General features: G+C 35.9%; 1 protein-coding gene across 5 annotated transcripts in view; it reads left to right on the top strand.

The window, feature by feature from the left end:
• VPS35L (VPS35 endosomal protein sorting factor like) overlaps nucleotides 1–18,460 on the top strand; it is a 58,080-nt gene that overhangs the window by 23,546 nt on the left and 16,074 nt on the right. For all 5 annotated transcript variants that reach the window (XM_075514605.1, XM_075514606.1, XM_075514609.1 and 2 more), the window contains 11 exons: nucleotides 248–359; nucleotides 563–679; nucleotides 1,040–1,093; nucleotides 1,517–1,597; nucleotides 2,416–2,478; nucleotides 3,539–3,624; nucleotides 4,692–4,772; nucleotides 7,234–7,297; nucleotides 9,343–9,441; nucleotides 10,188–10,265; nucleotides 11,433–11,547. In XM_075514605.1, coding sequence (XP_075370720.1) covers nucleotides 248–359; nucleotides 563–679; nucleotides 1,040–1,093; nucleotides 1,517–1,597; nucleotides 2,416–2,478; nucleotides 3,539–3,624; nucleotides 4,692–4,772; nucleotides 7,234–7,297; nucleotides 9,343–9,441; nucleotides 10,188–10,265; nucleotides 11,433–11,547 — 950 coding nt within the window. The remainder of the gene's footprint in view (nucleotides 1–247; nucleotides 360–562; nucleotides 680–1,039; nucleotides 1,094–1,516; nucleotides 1,598–2,415; nucleotides 2,479–3,538; nucleotides 3,625–4,691; nucleotides 4,773–7,233; nucleotides 7,298–9,342; nucleotides 9,442–10,187; nucleotides 10,266–11,432; nucleotides 11,548–18,460) is intronic.

The raw sequence follows: 18,460 nt of genomic DNA, 5'->3' as shown, positions 1-18,460 counted from the left end.
TTCTACAGGCAGGGTTACCATTTCCTTATCCAGTGGCTTAATGTTTGCTCGTTTTGCTTATGCACTATTACTCCTCATCAATGCAAGCTCAATATGTGTGGGTTTTTTCTTCTTTATCCCCTTTTTTAAAATTTAGAATAGATGCTGGACAGTTGTTAGTCTAAGAAGTTCAGATTAATGTGAATGAAGGGACAACAAAATTTTAGTTGATATTGAGCTGTGTTGATTTGTGTTATGTTCATTGTAGTGCTTTGCTGTTGAATTCAGTAATGTCAGCATTCAGAGCAGAGTTTATTGCTGCAAGATCTATGGACTTCATTGGCATGATTAAAGAGTGTGATGAATCTGGATTCCCAAAGGTAACTTCTTGTATGTAATTTGTAACAATTCCTGTTTGTTGTCTGACAGAGTTTATACTCTTAGCTGCCTACATAACTTGCACATCATTTAAATAAAAGGTGGTTTGACCCAAAAAATCTTTCGGCACAGTGTACCTGCTAGAGCAGTGTTGGACAGACATGCATCCTCTGCTTTTAATTTAAAATTTGTCATTAACTTTCAGCATCTCCTCTTTCGCTCCTTGGGATTAAACTTGGCATTGGCTGATCCTCCTGAAAATGATCGCCTTCAAATACTAAATGAAGCCTGGAAGGTTATAACAAAGCTGAAGAACCCACAGGTGAGTTATTGTCCGTTCTGTTTCACTATTGATTCTGTGTTTACGGCAAAATTGTAGCCAGTTGTTCAGTAAGTGTATACTTAGCATGACATGGTTTACCTTTTCTAGATACACACAGTTGCCAAAAAATATGATACCTGGTAATATCTTTATGTGATCCCTGCTTTTCTGAGCTCTACTTAAGCATAACTTAATTCCGCATAACATAATTCTACATAAGCAGCTTTTGACGTTTGTCATTAGTGCTAGATCTTTAGGTCTGCATGAATCATACCTCAGGATTTAATTATTTTAATTTTTGCAAGTGTATTTCTCATAACCTCCTGTAAATATTGGTAATCATAAGACATTTATTTCTAGGATTATATCAACTGTGCTGAAGTGTGGGTGGAGTATACATGCAGACATTTTACGGTACGTGAAAAGTACTTTCTTTCCTTTGAAGATTTTCTGATACAGACGAAGTGGCTGTATTAGCAGTTTGGTATTAGAAATGGAAAAGCTATGACTATTTAATACAAGTGTGAGGACTTCAATAGTGAATGAAAAAATGTATTTCCTTTTGTGAAAGATTAATAGGGACAAAAGATGCAGCTTTGAAGGAGTCTTCACCACTCCCCAGCACTGCATATTTCTTATCCTTTTATTTTAATGGCAGATGGACCAGTTTAAGTAAGGATTTACTGGAGCTATGGCTAAAGTTCCTGGCTTAACTAGAGCTCCATAAAAAGCCGATGCTTTGGCAAATGGAAATAAATTATCCAACTGTTTTTCAGTGACTTGATTTATGTGCTGATTTCATTACTGTATTTTGTAACCTCATTTTTCACTACACAGAAGCGAGAAGTCAATACAGTTTTGGCTGATGTTATCAAACACATGACTCCTGATCGAGCATTTGAAGATGCTTACCCACAGGTAAATAATTTATTTTGCCAAATCTGTAAAAATCTGATGTGCATTTTCGTAGATGAAATCCAAAAATAATTATTTTTAAACACTGGCTAAAATTTGGGAAGCCTTTTAGAACAGTGTAATGCTGTGATTTCTTCCTCCTTTTTTCCCTGCACATCAATCTTTCAGTTCAGAGAAATGCTAAACCAGAATGATTTATGTATTTAGAAGTAGCAGTAGGTAACTCCTACATCAACAGTGGTGCTCTGCTGAAGAAAATTGGCAATCGTGGCAGGCTGTTTAAACGGAAATAAACCATAAAATAATCCATCTCTACTTGACATTGTTAAGGCTTCATTGAATTATCATGTCCGGTTCTTGAGACTGCATGCCAGGTGAGATAGGGATTAGTTGAAGAGGTTCTAGAAGGTGGTTTTTGTGGTTACTTGGAGGGTAGATAAAGTGCCTACAAAAGAAGATTTAACAAACTGGTTTGGGGTTTTTTTGTTTGGTTTGTTTTGTTTTTTTTTTTTTTTTTTTTTTTTTTAGTCTAGAGAGCTGGAGGACATGCAGACTATAAATTGGAAAAATTTGCCTAACTATAAAAAGTAAAGAACAAATAAAGTCTGGGCAGGCTGGTCAGCCTCTCTTCATATCAGTTCTGAAGAGCTTGTTGGATCCAGCTTTGGGGAAAGAAATTACATCGATGAATGCTTGAAGTGTCTTCCAACCCAGTTTTCTATGAATAACAGGAGACGAATAATCTCTGGTGTGGCTAGACTTAATTTTACTTGTATTACAATCATTTCCCCCTTTTTGTCTTTTTTTTTTTTTTTCTTTAGCTGCAGTCAATTATTCAGAAAGTTATTACCTATATCTATGACTTCTCTCTGCTTTTTTCAGTGGTAAGTGATACTCTGTTTAATAAATTTTTAGGAAGAACTATTTTGCACTGTTTCTGAAAGAGAATTTACCTGACTTGGATATTTAGATTGTTTGCAAGCTCACATAGTGAGAGGACTTTTTATCAAGTAGATAAGTGCAGAAATGTTTTGGAAGCTCTCTGCTGCTTACTACTTAAATATTCATTATTCTAATTCCAATTTTCTGTACTTTTTTTTCCTTAGGCTGTTAGATTCTCTAAGTTTGTTACTATGGCATAAGTAACAATCAATGGAAGACAAAATACCATTTATTTGTGTGTGTGTTTGTGTAATTGCTGATAGCTGTTTCTATGTTATGATATATACTTAACGTGCTCTGTTATAGGGCTTAAGTTTGGCATTGAAACAAAGGGAAACTTAGAGAGATCAGAGACTGTATATGAGGTAGAGAAAGAGGAACAAAGGCAGTGGGTGTCAAAGTACTGAAACCAGTTGAAGAGTAAAATTCAAGACTGACCCTGTGGATTTGGAGTCAAGTCTTGTTCACAAATTGCTCACATAATTCTGAAAAACTTATCCTCACTATATTCTTGAGATGATACAGAAACTAAGTATTTCAGTATCTTAACAATCTAAACCTTACCTTTGAAGAAAATTGGAATGTCTTGGACCTTCATAAATTGGATACATGCAAGATGGTTGCTGGCATGTGGCCTGTTTTCACTGGTTTTAATATCCTAGCTTTTGTTCCCATAGACATCTGAATTTGTCATGATCTTAAGCTGTTTCAAGCATATGATTGCTGTTAAAAAAATTGCGACATTTGATTAAAACAGTTCTTTGTGTTTTGTGTTTTATTCTGGATCTCTGCAATCAAGAAATTTATACACCTTTCAGCCATCAGTGCTTTCCCATTTGTTCCACTCTTTCATCCTTCAGGATGAACTAGTGTCTTCAAAAAAGATTAGAATAATTTTAACTAAAGCAGCTATGATTACAAAACTTATCCAAAATATTTATTGCTTTAGTGTGTTGTTCGTAAAATACCTAATTTTACTTGTTTATGTATTTGTACTTTCAGGAAAAATTCTTGCCATTTCTGGATATGTTCCAGAAGGAAAGTGTGAGAGTGGAGGTTTGCAAGTGCATTATGGAATCTTTTATTAAGTAAGTGGAGAATATTGAGATTAAATGCGCTCTGGAGGGTCTGGGGAATGTATTGAAAGATTGCTAGGGAAGATGAGTCAGTATATAGGCCACTTAGCCTGGAACACCTTCACTAGCTATGAGAAAAAAATGAAAATGTGTCAGTTTTGTTCATCTATTGATTGATTGTTTAACTGTTCACAAAGAAAGCTGAAATTGAAGTAATCATATTGATGCTGACTTGCTGTGCATTACAGAATAGTTGTTCTCCGAGCTTTTTTAAATGTATGTTGCCTTAGTTGGTTTATGAAATTTATTTCGTATTCCAGCTGATGTGACAGCACAGAACTGTTACCTTGATATAATGGAGGAAGAGAGACAGCCTCTTGTTACAAGCTCCATTATGTAGAAAAATGATTATTTCCACAGTTGAAAATGAACTTAAAAGATGAGGCTTCATCTTCAAATGTTGTAAAAGTCAAACAGTTATTTTCTTTTCAAATAATTAACAGTTTCCTTGAAACATTTTTTTCTTTTTCACCTTCCCTTCAGGTATTTATATACACTACTAAGCCTCCCCAAGCCTTCTCTTCTCTAGGCTAAACAGTCCCAGCTCTCTTGGCCTTTGCTCATATGAGAGATGCTGCAGCCCCTTAATCATCTTAGTGGTGCTGCACTGCACGTGTGCCTCTGTACCTGAACGTGACATTTATCCTTCCTGTCTGTCCATCAGTAACTGAGAAACTATATTACTTCTTGGTAGATCTAGGATTGCTTTGTTTTGATGTTCTTAGATTGCCTCGATGTATCACGTCTAGCTTGCGTCCCTTAAGGAGTCAGATTCTGTGGCTTGGCAGTAAAGCTCTGTGTATTAAGATAATATTTCTTGACTGGCATTTGTTGGAATTGTACTTCTATTAAACATGTGATCTTTGGAAATCTGTTGGTTAAAAAATGAATATAAAACTTCTGTAGTGTCATACAATGCTGATGATTGGAATTATGCATTAAATCGGTGTTATTCTATTACTTGTTTTTCATTTTGACAGAGCAGGATTTTTCATCAGTTTTTCTAAAACATTTTATAGGCATCAGCAGGAATCTACAAAGGATCCTGTTATACTCAATGCTCTTCTGCATATCTGCAAGACGATGCATGACTCTGTGAAGTAAGATTAACTTTTCTCATACTAATAACTATCGTTTATGCAAAGATTGGCTGCTTGGTGTACAGTTTCACATTTCTGAGGCTGTTTGTTTCATGGTGGATTAAGACATGAATCCAATTAGTGGTGAGGGAAGAGCTGTGCAGTGAAGTGGCAGCACATACCATTTGCTCTTTAATTACTGCTTTATTTTGAATACTGAAGCAGAATTTATAAAGGCAAGTAGCAACGGTTTTGTAGAGTTTTCTAGTGAAGCAGACACACTAAACAATCCAATCTTTTAAAAATATTTTTGAGAGTGAAACCAATGTAATCTTTGGGTTATAGTGAATAATAAAGTATTTTTGAGATTTACGTGACTATGCAGCTATTAAAGCACAGATTGCCATACTCAATTATACCTTTTTTTGGGCCACTTTTTTCAGCCATTACAAAGGGGTGTGAAATCTTGTAAAGGACACCTGGAGGATCTCTAGGAACTTGAGCAGGGGAAGCTAGAACAGAGGAGAAGCTCTTCAACCATCTATGTCTTTCCCCTAAATCCTCCCCTTCTCTTTTCCCCTTGACTTTGAGTGCTGAGTTTGTTAGGGATCCTGGGTGTCCTGTTGCACCCTCGCAGTTTGAATACCAGTTGTGCAGCATGGAAAACAGTTGTGGTTTGTAGGTAACTTGCAAAAACCACACAGAAATCTGTGTCTGATTGAACATAGAGCCAGAATCACAATGCTGCAAATTTTAGATCTTAAGAGCAAAAATCTCCTTTTTTTTTCTTCTGGTTTGAGTTGAGTAGAGTCGTAAGGGCACAGTTTCTTTTGGCAGTCTAAGCCCAGAGCCTCTTAGTATGGGAGATGCTGTAAAGGAACTTGTTACTTTCTCAGCCTTGATATGCCATGAATGCAAGCTTTATTGCCAATAAAGAAGTCAGATTTGGCATGTAATTCCAATTTATATCAGCTAGAGTGCTTTATTTTGGGTTAGAGTACCTTATTTGGCTGTATGTTGCACTAAAAGCCACTTCAACCTTTAAATAGAACAATATATTGAAGCTAAAACAGCTTATTAAAAAAAATTAAGCAGTTTATGGCGATACATATTTGGTGCTTCCTCTGACGTTTTGCCAAAACAATTTGATCATTTACTGGGATCCTTAAAATCCCTTAAACCAGCAGTTCTTTTAGCTGAGATAAGATGGTGTACGTCATTTAGCTTGGTTCTGTTGTGTCATCTCTTATTGGCAAATCATTATAAATTCTAACTGTCTTCAAGTAACTCCCGCATCTATTTTTACCTCCTGGTTCAGGAAACTCCCAACCCATTGTGTGCAGGGCTCGCTGACCCCCGTAACAGCTGTTGGGAGGATAACAGCCTTTTAGACTAGTAGAGGTCTGATTCAGAATTGAACTGGAAACCTATAACTGACCCGGGGATCTCGTTACAAGTCTTGTGAGCCATTCAGAGCCCATCAGTTGACTCTTCTGATTGGCAATGCACTAATGAGTTAATCATGCTGAGATTTTCTTTCCTCCGTTATTGAATTTGTATAATAAAACTATTGTTCTCTTTCCATCTGGTGTCTGAGCTAGGAAATTGGTAACTGATATACTAAAGGTCAAAGCTGGAGACAAGTATATAATAGTAAAAGGATTAAATTGTATTAGTTAATCGTAATTTAACTTTTTGTTCATCCGTTTTCATTGAAACAGGTTTGACTGGATTTTCACGTGATGTAAATTTGTTTCAAATCAGACTTGGACTCTTTCTGTAGAGTAAGGGGTGTTTGATAATCTTGAAAACAAACTCTTTTTACGTATCAGTTCAGTTCTTACTAAAACATCAAAGGCAGCACTGTAACAACGTGATGTTAATTTTTTTTTTTCAATTATGTGGCATGGTTAGCAAAAAAACAAACAAAAAACCCCCCAAAACCACCAAACCAAAAAACCAAACAAAACAATAAACTAATATTGTTTCTCAAATAAATACATTAACTATTACATTTACTATTTAAAGTGTATTTTAAAGCTTTTCCCCTTAAATAGGGTAACTTTCATCTAAGAACAGATTTACTAATTTCTTTAGGTTTTTATAATCAGTTCCTACTCAAGTTCTCGTGTTGTAAGACAAGACTGAAGCCATTTGCTTGCTGCAGTAAACAACATTAGCTTATCTTCCTTCTCCTCATGCCAGAATCTGAGCTTCTGTAAAATCTAAAGGCACTCTTGGCAATTTTTACAATTTTTTTTTAATTTGGAATTTAGTTTGGTGCATGGTTGACTTGGTGATATTCATATTAAAATTAGTTTTATTGCTTTATAACTAAAATTACGAGTTTAGTGGTCTTAGTGTGCAATAAATATTTTATATGGACATAACATAATATAAATTAGTATGTATGACTTGAACCTTTACAGATAAATAAGATAAGCAATATTCTAAAACTTACCATATAAATTTTCTCTTGTAGTGCACTAACACTTGAGGATGAGAAAAGAATGTTAGCAGCTTTGATAAATGGATTCATAAAAATGGTGAGTGACAATTGTGTGCAACTGTTGGGGCATACCTTATAGCTTGGATTTTCATGCGATCCCCATGAGAAACAGGTGCCTATGTAGCTGAATCAGAGACTGTGTGTCTGACTTGCTTAAGACCATTGAAAACCCCAACCAGTGTATTTTAGTGAAATAAGTATGCATGTGTTGAAAGAAATATCATGCAGTGTTGAAGCTCACATGGTGCAATATGAGAGTTTAAAGTCCACGTTGTTTATTTAATCATATTTTTCTGCTAGTTTTTTAAATCTCATGTAAAACATGGTAAGTATTTAAAAGTTAAACAGCAATTAAAGTTTTGCCTATTACAGCACCAGAGAGGTCACTGATTTATGTGAATGAAGTTCCACTACCCAGCTTTAAATGGAACCAATACCAGCTTTAAAAAACACAAAATAAATATAACTTGTATGTTATTCTTATCTCTGTTTATCTTAATTTACAAATAAGATAATTTGTATCATCAAATTAGCAGTCCCACAAAAACTCCAGTTGTTTTGTCTTGAAATTAATTTTTAACGCTTCCATCCCCCGTTATCCCAGTAAAATCGTTTGTTCTTGTCTGTTGTGTTTGAGATGTCAGGTTGTTTTAGGGAGATGTTCTCAAGCTTTTTTAATTTGCTAACCAGGTAGTCTTAATGCTTGGCTTTTCTTTCACATAGTTGGAGCTGACAGGCTTTGTCTCTACTTGTCCTCTTTGTTCTTTGTTGTAATTCTGTGAATTTCTCTCTAGATGGTTGCTTTCTCTTCAGCTATAATAATTTGCTATTTAATATATTTTAATATAGTTTTGCTTTATTAAGCTTTATATGCAATATAATATTGTATAATTTCCTTTAGGAGGATTTCCCACATTGAATAATATTTGATGTGGCTTTATAGTCTTGGTTTAGGGGGGAAAAAAAATCCCATAGCAGCAAAATGACTAGTTATAAATTTTAAACCAGCACACATTAAGATGTGGAGGGAGAAGCAGTTGTAACAGTCATCCTTACAGTCAGGCTTTTTTGTGAAAAATGTTATGTTTTTAGATAACTTTTCTTGAGACTAGGACTCAAGAATCAGCAGTTGCACAAATAGAGGAAGGGCAAAGACAGTTGTCTGTAATATAAGAAGCAATCCTTTGTTTTCTGGTACAGTTCCTTTGATCTTTCACTGTATGAATTAAACGTTATTTTTATTTTTATTCTGTAACAACTTCTTTTGCCTGTGGCTTAAGAAATAATAAGTAATGCAACCTTTACTTCTATTAGCAAAAAATTTCATTTGAATACATAAATGTAGACTGCCTGGAGACTGTTTCTCTTCCTAGGCTTTTAATTGACAGCTGAGACACTCCAGCTGTGACAGCACTTCGTTTTTTAAAATCTGGAGGGTTGGAAGTAGGGTGTTCTCACACAAGGGTGGCTTTTGACTTCTCTTCTTTCCTGCAAGCGTGCAAGGTTGCAGGCTTTTGCCATACTATATAAGCATCCATTTATTAACCAAACTCGAGGAAAACCTGCTTTTCTTACTGGTATAACTAGTTAGGAAAATGCTAATTTCTCTTGGAGGCCCTTTAGCAACTAGAAACTGTGGGAATCTGAATCCAGAGTCACTGATCTATTTTTCTGGGGGTTTTTTTGTTTTGCTTTTTAAGTATGAACTATACCGAGCCTTTGTCCCTGTTCCATAAAGAATCAAGAGTTCTGATAGTTTTGAAAACGTTTCACAAATACAGGATTTAAATTTTGTTTTCTTGATAAATACTTGATCTGTAAAGTAGAAGATCATGTGGAGTACAGACAAAAACCCCCAGGAAAACTTCCAAGTTTCTCTGAAGGTGAAGTATTGGAAAGCAGACAGTTAAAAGGACAGAGATTTGCCGGGTGCTATTTTGTAGTTAATGGTGGGGTTTTTTCTTACCAATATATGGGGATTTTGATTTTTGAATATCTGTGGTTTATCTGCATGGAGTTTTATAATTCTTAAAGTTAATGGCCTACAATGGTAAAATCTAGGGGTTTGTTTGTCTTTTATAGGTTTCATTTGGCCGTGACTTTGAACAACAGCTGAGTTTCTATGTTGAAGCCAGGTCAATGTTTTGCAATCTGGAGCCTGTTCTAGTCCAGTTGATTCATGTAAGCTACAGTTTATCTACATTATCTTAGTAAGTGGGGATGTATTTGCAGTTCTCCCATTCCCTGCCCAGGTTATTGGTCTATGTCAAAATAAGTCTGAAGTCTTTTCAACAGGTGTTTTTAAAGTAGACTTTGATCTCATCTCTCATTTTATCACCCTAAACTCTCTGAAGTTCTTGCTTGACAGGCATGCATGGTATCATTGCAACAAAGAAAACTGGCTATCTTGCAAGAGATTTCATGTCTAATAAAATAAATAGCACTTTTGTGCATTTAGAATTTGGGTTCTCTCTTCTATAATCCTCAATCTAGGAGAGATTACACTGTGTCTGGCTGCAGATACAGGCAGAGTCCTGCTGTGATTGGGAAGGTTAATTTCTTTTCTGTATTGAGTGACATGTCGGGAGAGCATTAGCTGCAGCTGATTCCTTTGCAACATTGTATCTTTTCTTAAATCCTTTTATTATTTTGGTTTTGGTTTTTTTAATAAGGGTGTTAGCTAGAAATCATGATTGTTACACCAGGAAGGAAGTGATGACAGCACTATAGCTGGGAAGCAAGGGATGATCTAAAGCCTTGAATAAATCAACAAGTCTACCTTTACAAATGTTCAGAATCATATTTGGGGTCCCTTTTAACAGTTTCTGTTCTCTAAATGCATGCAGTAAAACATGCAGTTTATTTGCTGCTGACCTAATAAATCTGTGCATTTTTCTTAATTATTTGCTTTTGTTTTTTATGTGTAGTCTGTGAACCAACTAGCAATGGAAACAAAAAAGGTGATGAAAGGAAATCATTCCAGAAAGACTGCTGCGTTTGTCAGGGTAGGTCTGACTAATAAACTTTGAGCCTGCCTTCTTAGCAGATCATGCTATCTGCTGCCACCTAAGCTTCTAATTTTTGCAAAAACAATATGTTAGTAGTTTTTGATACTGTAGTCTCATTTTCGCTTGTTACCATTGATCTTTACTCTCTAAAGCCAAGAAAAAAAAAAAGACCCAAAGTATCTAATGGCAGCTGTGTATTAAAAAAAAAAAGGCAGCAAGATCAACTCCCTCTCCAAAGGGAAGGTTCATTGGAGAGGTGTTTGTGTGAACTCTGGAAAGCTCAGCTTTTCCAATTATAGTTGAAATAAAATACTTAATTTCTGTGTAACTCAATCACAGAGAGAATGGGAGACAGAGGGAAAAGAATGTATTTAAACTTCTGTCTCATAATATCAGTGGTGATATACTGAAATCCATATTTGAATTTCAAATAAAGTGCTCTTTTCGACTTTAGTGCTTCTGAGTCTATACAGATGTTGTCAAATGAGCTTTGAACTATGCAGAAGCTATGCAAGTTGCTTGTGTTCCCCTCTTCTCACCTGAACCATAGCAACTAAGATGTCTTCATCTTCATGTGTTGTGAAGGTGTTTGCATATGCTACCATTAATTAATGGATTTTTGTTCATGGTACCTGTGCATGACGTCCTGGACAAAGGATAGCTAGGGTGACCCTGGCCAACTTCTGTATGCCTGGGAGCCACTTGCTCCATCTAGGTGTTTGGGCTGTTCCAGTAGGTCTAAAGCTGCAGCATGCTGCACTAGACCTGCTTCCTCCCAAATATACACAATGCACCTGCTTCCACCAGTTTGACAGATGGATTGTCCCTGAGGACCAGTAGTCTGCTTTTGTAGTTACATTTTGGTCTTGAGCTGCAAGCTGGTTACTTGAGGAGAGAGGAACTCTTTGAGCTAGAGTCATAGAGTAAGTTTTGAGCTAATCTACTCCTAATAACAATAATTAATAATAATAAATATTGTTATAATTATTGAAATAATAATGAGAAATTTGAAGCTGCTGATTTTGGACTTCACATAATATTTGGTTTTTATTGAAAGTCTTTCCCAAAACTGATTTTGATTCCTAATTGTGTATAAAATCAGTAATGATTGCTATAACTCTGAGTTAGGAATTCTCTTCAGTTTCATTTTTTTATTTGCTTTAGGCTTGTGTTGCCTTCTGCTTCATTACAATTCCATCTCTGAGCAGTATCTTCACACGTCTTAATCTGTATCTACACTCTGGACAGGTTGCTCTGGCAAATCAGTGCCTTTCACAAGGTAAGGCACGAATTTGTCTACTTAGAGGTTCTCTTATTTCAGAAATATTTCTAGCTGTGAATAATAACTTGGTTGAAATCATAAGTCATGTAAGTATATTTATGATGTAATTAAAATACAGCCCTGTTCCAAACACTGTTACAGGGAAAACTTGTCATATTAAAGCAGCTCTTCAATTCTAACACTAATCCTGTGGTCTAAATAACCAACACAGCCGACTCTAGTTGACATAGTCATGGCTATGAGGTAGGTTGTCCTAAATTATTTAGAAATTATGGAAAGCATGGAATGTTTCCCTCCTGCATAATTATGCAAGCACTCTAATCACAGATGATGTGTTTTATTATAACTGTGGGAAAAGAAACTAATTCATCTATGTAGTAGTTCACAGGCTGACAAAATCCTGCAACGAGCTGGAAAAGAATTAAAACTTAGGTCAATGACACCAGAAACTTGCTATCCAAGCACATGTGTGATAAACGCTTAGTTAAGAAAATATGCCACTATATTAGAGTGAAACAATGGAGTAATATCAGATAATATGAATAATGAAAAATATATTTTCTTTTTTTGATCTGAATTATTGATTGAACCAGGGCCTGAGTACAGTTTTTAGCCATCCTGTTAGCTCAGTCTTAAGTAATTGGAAATTTTGACAAAAAGTGATTTGGGGAAAAAAATTGGAGCTACTCTGGCACCAGAATGAGCATTAAGTGTGTATCACCATTTAATATGATCTTGTTCCTGTTCATATCACAAATGGAAGACAGTTACCTGTTCTGAAAGTCTTCTCATACTTTTAACTGTTTGCAGTATCTTTCTTTTCCTTTTTAAAGTGATGTCATTCTACCTTGTTTTGTGATTTTAATACTGATCTTAAATGTCTGCTTTCCAATGGTAAATGCTTTTCCTTTACATGTTTTCAGTGGAGCTGTGAGAGTAATAAATTGGATTACTTTGCAACATCTTTTGTTGTGGCTATGAATTCTTTGTTTTAGCTCTGTGCTTCTTAACAAGAGCTTGTTTTCCAAGCTCTGCATTTACCAGTAAGTTCCAGCTGCAGAAACAAGCTGACTTAGGATGCTGATTAAGACTTTTTAATACAGGGTGACTGTTGTATTTCTTTGTTTTGAATCTGATGCTGCCCATATAGCAAAGCAGAGGGATTTAGAGTAAAGCTGGCTGTTGTGTCCGAGTACGTTGTGCAAATAAAAGATCTGCAAAGTCTGTTGTGCAATTAGTATTGTGCGGTTTCTTTGTAGATAACAGAGTTTACCAAAAATGGACTTGCTTTTTCTTCCTGTTTTGTTTAATCAACCAGCTTACCTTATCCTTTGTATCAATTTTTGTTATTGTTGCTGTGCTGCAGTGCATCTCTTGTTGGAAACAAATCCAGAGCAGTTTTTCTGTAATATTCAGTCTTTGAGGACTATACCCTGCCCATATTGGGATCAACTCTGTGATTTAATAATCTTTCAATTTATAAACTGCTTTTCCACTATTTTTGTGATCCAAGTCTTCTCTGAGTGAGATTCTTGGGCCCCAACAATTGTCCAGATTTTTCAGTGTGAGAGTTTATAAATAAACAACAGCTGTTGTTTGACATGAGAGCACAGTGCACTCACTAAACAATGAATAGGATCCCCATTCTGAAATCTTTTAAGGTAGCAGGTATATGCAAAGTATTATGAACTCAGTCTCTAAAATACATATTTACTAACCACTCTCTCCTGAATTTTAGACCCACAAGCTAGAGAGAGGAGCATTTGGTCCATCTCAGCTTTTGCTGAAATGAAGCATGTACAAAACTCTGGTGTTCAGTAACTCACTTTGTTTACCAAGGTTTTATTGTTATACACTTTTTTGCTTCCTTAGAAAAGCTATTTTGGGCATAATTTGTATTCAGAGACATGTCACTTGCATGAGTAATTTAGCATGTGTTAACCAGTTAGGCAACAGTTACACCAGTCTTGGGACATTTTTTGTGAAGTGTCTTTGCATATTCTGGTGTATGGCAGTCAGATAACATGTCCTTGAAAGTTACTTTTAACACAGTTTAATCTATATCTCAACTGAATGCACTTCATGTGTATAAGAAGTACTGATTAATTCATAACAGCAAATTTAAATCCAGTCAGTTAACTGAGTTAACTGATGCCAATTAGATGCTGATCTACTAAAACCAATGCAGTGTGAAGTGAAGTTTTAAGAGTGTGCAATTAATGATAGCATTAGGCTAGAAAGTGAAATTGTGCCTTGTGTGTAACCTTTACTTCATGCTGATTGGAATTAGCTTAATCAGTTTAAAATTGGGAAGAGAAATAAAACTGAAAGGTAATGTACCTGATCTGATAGCTCAGTCACTAGTGGGGTATGCACGTGTGCATGTGCATGCAGTTTCTCTTTAAAGATTCCAGCTGTTGTTTTTAGAGAGTTAAATTCTTGGATTTTTTTTTTTAATTTTAAGTTCCTGCAGGGAGTCTAGCTATTTCAATGAGTTGAGTTTTCACTTAGACATGTAACAAAATTTAATTTCACAGGACAGACTTCTGTTGGCAATAGGAAGATTTCTCTAAATTGCCAATGTATCTAACTTGAAAAAGGAGTAAAATTACCTGTTGGGGTAGATAATTTAAAAGATCTGTTGGGGTAGGAATTTAAATGGGGTAGGAACCTGTTGGGGTAGGAATTTAAAAGATCACTTTTTCATAAAGAGGATGTGTGGGTCATAACAGTAAATAAAGTTCGCAAAACTGAGGATTGCACTGATAAACTACCAACAACTGGAGAGCCACAGCTAATCTGTTTATAACTGGAGGAGTTTGGGTTTTGTCTCATTCCCAATCTCAAGGGGCAGCAGCAGTTGTAGTGTCTCACTGTTTCAATTTCCTCTATCAAATCAGAGCCTTGCCTGCTGAGATTTGCCACACTGTTAATCAAAGCAACTGTGTGGTGCTTGTTTTGAGCTCAGCCAAATACTTCAGTATTAAAAAACTGTAATTGTAATTTTTCTTGGAATAGATTTTCTTTAATACAATGCAGTTGTGTCAGAAACGTGAATTTATAGGCTCATGGAAAGTCCAGTATTAATACAGAGATGGATGTCTGTCCAGGTGTGCTGTTCAACATGTATTAACATGACTACTGTCTCTCTTGTCTCCAGCTCCCAAGAGGTGCTTTAAATAAAATGAATCTGTAATTAAGTTCAGAACGTTTTAGGTGATTTTGTCCTGGATGCATAGTTTGTACCTCTGGAGAGCCTATTAAGAGCCCACCTTAGAAAGGAGGATGCTAGATTTTACAGTTATGTGCTTTTCATTTTTTTTAACTGAGCCACAGAACGCTGCGCGCTGCTAACATAGAATAATAAATTCTCATCGGTCATGCTTTCTGTCATAGGGAGTGCTCGGACTAAATCGAGATTAAATGCCTGCTCCATTGTGTCACTCTTCTGGATTTTTGAGATATAGGTGGTATTTTAATTGCACATATTTCCTCCCCATGGAAATGCTGCTTTTGTCTGTGAAAGAACAGACAGCATGATTTTAATTGTTGGTCACAGCATTCAGCAGGTGGGTAGAGATGACGCAACTTTCTGGTAGTGTATGTTCAATGGCATTTTTATCTTAAAGGCTGTGAAATCCTTGCCTTGCTTCAGAAGTAACATGCTGAGTGAATAAAGTTATTCAACTGATTCTGTGTGACTAATTTCACTGGGATATTGTCAAACATTAAAATTTATTAAAAATGGAAAGTCTTTGTCCCCCAAATCAACTGACACAGATCTTTGTTTTGTTTAGCAAATGCAGATTTTAATTAAGCACTGTATGCTTCAGAATGTACTTCCAAATATTTGTTCTGTTCTTCAAATGTAGCTGAAACAGTTTCACTAGTAGATTGCAAAAGGAATTTCTTTTTCTACTTCAGAAAATGTTACTTTTCCATGAATGTTCTCTAGATGTGACAGGTTTCAGCCACACTTTGGAGAAAGTATAGTATGGAATATCTAATAAGTAATTTTTAATCATAGTCTAATGATGTTTTAGTGTATTTTCTCAGTAGCATTAGATAACAATTTTTAGTATTCCTTCCTAATCTCCTAAAATCTTTGTAGATCTGAAGAATATAAATAGAGAGAATTTGAGGTAAAGAATTTAGAGAAGTAAGAACCTGAAGAGGTTTTCTCAATTACAGATTTTGGGACTTCTTGGCTCACGCTTCTCTGGTGAGATTGGTATGTGCTGTCTCTGTTATCTTTTTAAATACACTTTTCCTTGAAGGCAGCAAAGTAGCTTTGGGGAAAACTGATGAGAAATACTAAATGTTGCTTTATTTAAACAAAATTATGACTTGTACTGTTACCTGGGATTTTCTACAGCTGGACACTTCTCCCATTCACTGAGCTTTTTCTTGTTCCTCTCTTTATCCCAGCCAATAGCTTTTCCATATGATTGGAGAGAGATGACATCTCTGTCTCCGTAAGCTTTTCAGACTAGCATTTCGTATCAGTTTGTCAGTTCTTCAAGTCTGTCTAGCCCATGACCTGTTTTTGAAAGTGTCTAGTAGCATCTACTAAGGGAACATACAGGAAACAATGATGTAGAATGATGCTTTCAGCTGCAGGTGGTCTAACTACATCCTTCAACAGAGGTCGCATAGGGACTGTGGTATATAATAAAATAGATGGACCAATCCTTAGGAATTTAATTCTTTATCAGTTTTTACTTTTTGGCCTTTGTAACTTCATGTGACAGCAAGTTCCACAGTTACATGCTACTTGGAAATCTGCTACTTAGGGATTTATTTCTGTATGGTTTTTAAATGTTAGTTCAGTGTTTCAGTGCATGCAGCTGATCTACTAGCGATACTGTGAAAAATTCAGTCATTCTTGGTTCATTTTCTTCATGTTACCAATGAGACGTTGGAGTTGATAAATTCCTGAAGAATTTGTGTCAGTATAGTCTTTTCTAATAAGGAAACAGTTCCATGCCTTAGCACCTTTTTAATCTTCTTTTTATCCTTTTGGAAATGGGAACATCAGGACTGTATTCCAGGTATAAATGCACAACAGCTACATAAATGACACAGTGACACCTCAGTTTTCCATTACTGTCCTGATGATTCTTATAATTGCCTTGCCTTTTCAACAGCTGTTTAGGATGTAGTTTTCAGGAAACCATCTATAATGACTCCAAAATCTTTCATGAGTGTAAATAGCCTATTTGGAGCTTATCTTTCTATAGTTATAGCAAGGGCTGTTTCATTCCCTGCATGCCTTACTAATATTAGATTTCATCTGCTGCTTTATTGCTCAGAATCATGAGATCCATCTGCGATGCTTCGCAGTCACGTTCCAGACTAGTCTGCAAACATTGTCACCTCCCAGCTCATCATAAGGACATGTCTCTCTGCAAAACCTTAAGGAATGCGGTAGTCGTTCCACTCCACTGTGAAAACTTTTTATTCCCACTCCTTTCCCCCTCCACCCCATCCTTTATTAAGTTATGAATCCTCAGGAGGACTTTCTTCCTTATCTTTAGTCAGGTTAGTTGTTTTAAGAGCCTTTTGTATGAGGGACATGTTAAATGTGTTTTAAAAATTTAAGTATTTGCATTGGCTGGGTCACTTTTAAACACAAACTTGCTGGTTCTTTGGAAAACTTGAGAGAGTTCTGAGGAATGATTTCTCTCTGCAAAAACCATATTGACTCTTCAGTGTTGTATCATGTTTTTCCATATGTCTTCTCGTTTGATAATTTTTTTTTCGCCTCATAATAACCAGGAGAAACTACAGCATTTAACTATAGCATTTATTATTTCAAAGTTTCCAGTATTACCAATGGAGCTCTCTTTAAAGACTGCTGATGATACTTTACCTCACAGTCTTTAGGGATTACATGGAATTTAGAGAGGCAGGCTGAAATTTGTGGTTGGTTTGGGGGTTGGGTTTTTTTTGGGGGTGTGTGTGGGGTGTGTGTTGCATTTACTGATTACAGCTTAAGAATAAAATATCCAGTATCCAGTGTTCTTGCTCATACTGTATGATGTCCCTGTACAAATCTTCCCTTCCACTTATGCCTCTGTATGCCTTTGTCTGGAAGTACTAAGGCCTTGCTAACAATCTATATTAAGCTATTCCTAAAACTAGCACTAGCAAGCTTCATCCACATAACTACCTTTTTATCTGCAGCTAATTCATAGAATTAGTAGGAAATAGTATGAATTAACATAGTACATTCCAGTTCACCTAGCAGCAGCACATTCATTTTCTTATTTCATCTTTATTACTTCAAATAATTCTTTGTAGTTTCTGGATTGGAAGTGATGTGTAGAGGGTTTTAAGACTGACAATGTTCAATAGCTCGAGGGAAAAACACATTTCAACAATGTGGCAAAACCCTCACAGTGACCTCACCAATGTGAGGAGGAGGAGTCCAAATGTTTGCAATGCTTGGTCGTCAAAACAGTAATGCATTAATTTATTTAACAGCGGAAAAAAAAAAAGGCAACAAAAACCCCCACGCTTGCTTCCCATTAATTTTTTGCACTGGAGTACAAGGCTTCATTAAATTTCCAACATCTGTTGGATGTGGAAGCAAAATCCTTGGAGTATTAAAATATGCTTGACAGCGTTGTAGGACATGAAGGTGATGTGGAATGCCAAAGATGGCGTATGGTCCCTGGTTTTGTCCTTTAGGTGGACTTAGCCTTGTGTAATTGTATCCGTGACTAAAAATAGTTTGTGTAGGTATGTCAAACTCACTCCCTTTTGCTCTTTGAAGGTGGACTTAAGGACCTTAATTCTTTTCCCATCTCTAATGGCTTTGGTCCTCCTTGTTTTTTTGCCTGCCTGTAATCTTAAATTAGTACAGTTTAATTGACTAATGTAGATGCAGCAAATACAATGTAAGCTA

Source organism: Mycteria americana, chromosome 12 (assembly GCF_035582795.1).
Source record: "Mycteria americana isolate JAX WOST 10 ecotype Jacksonville Zoo and Gardens chromosome 12, USCA_MyAme_1.0, whole genome shotgun sequence".
Lineage (NCBI taxonomy): Eukaryota > Metazoa > Chordata > Aves > Ciconiiformes > Ciconiidae > Mycteria > Mycteria americana.
This window is presented reverse-complemented; position numbering and strand designations above follow the sequence as displayed.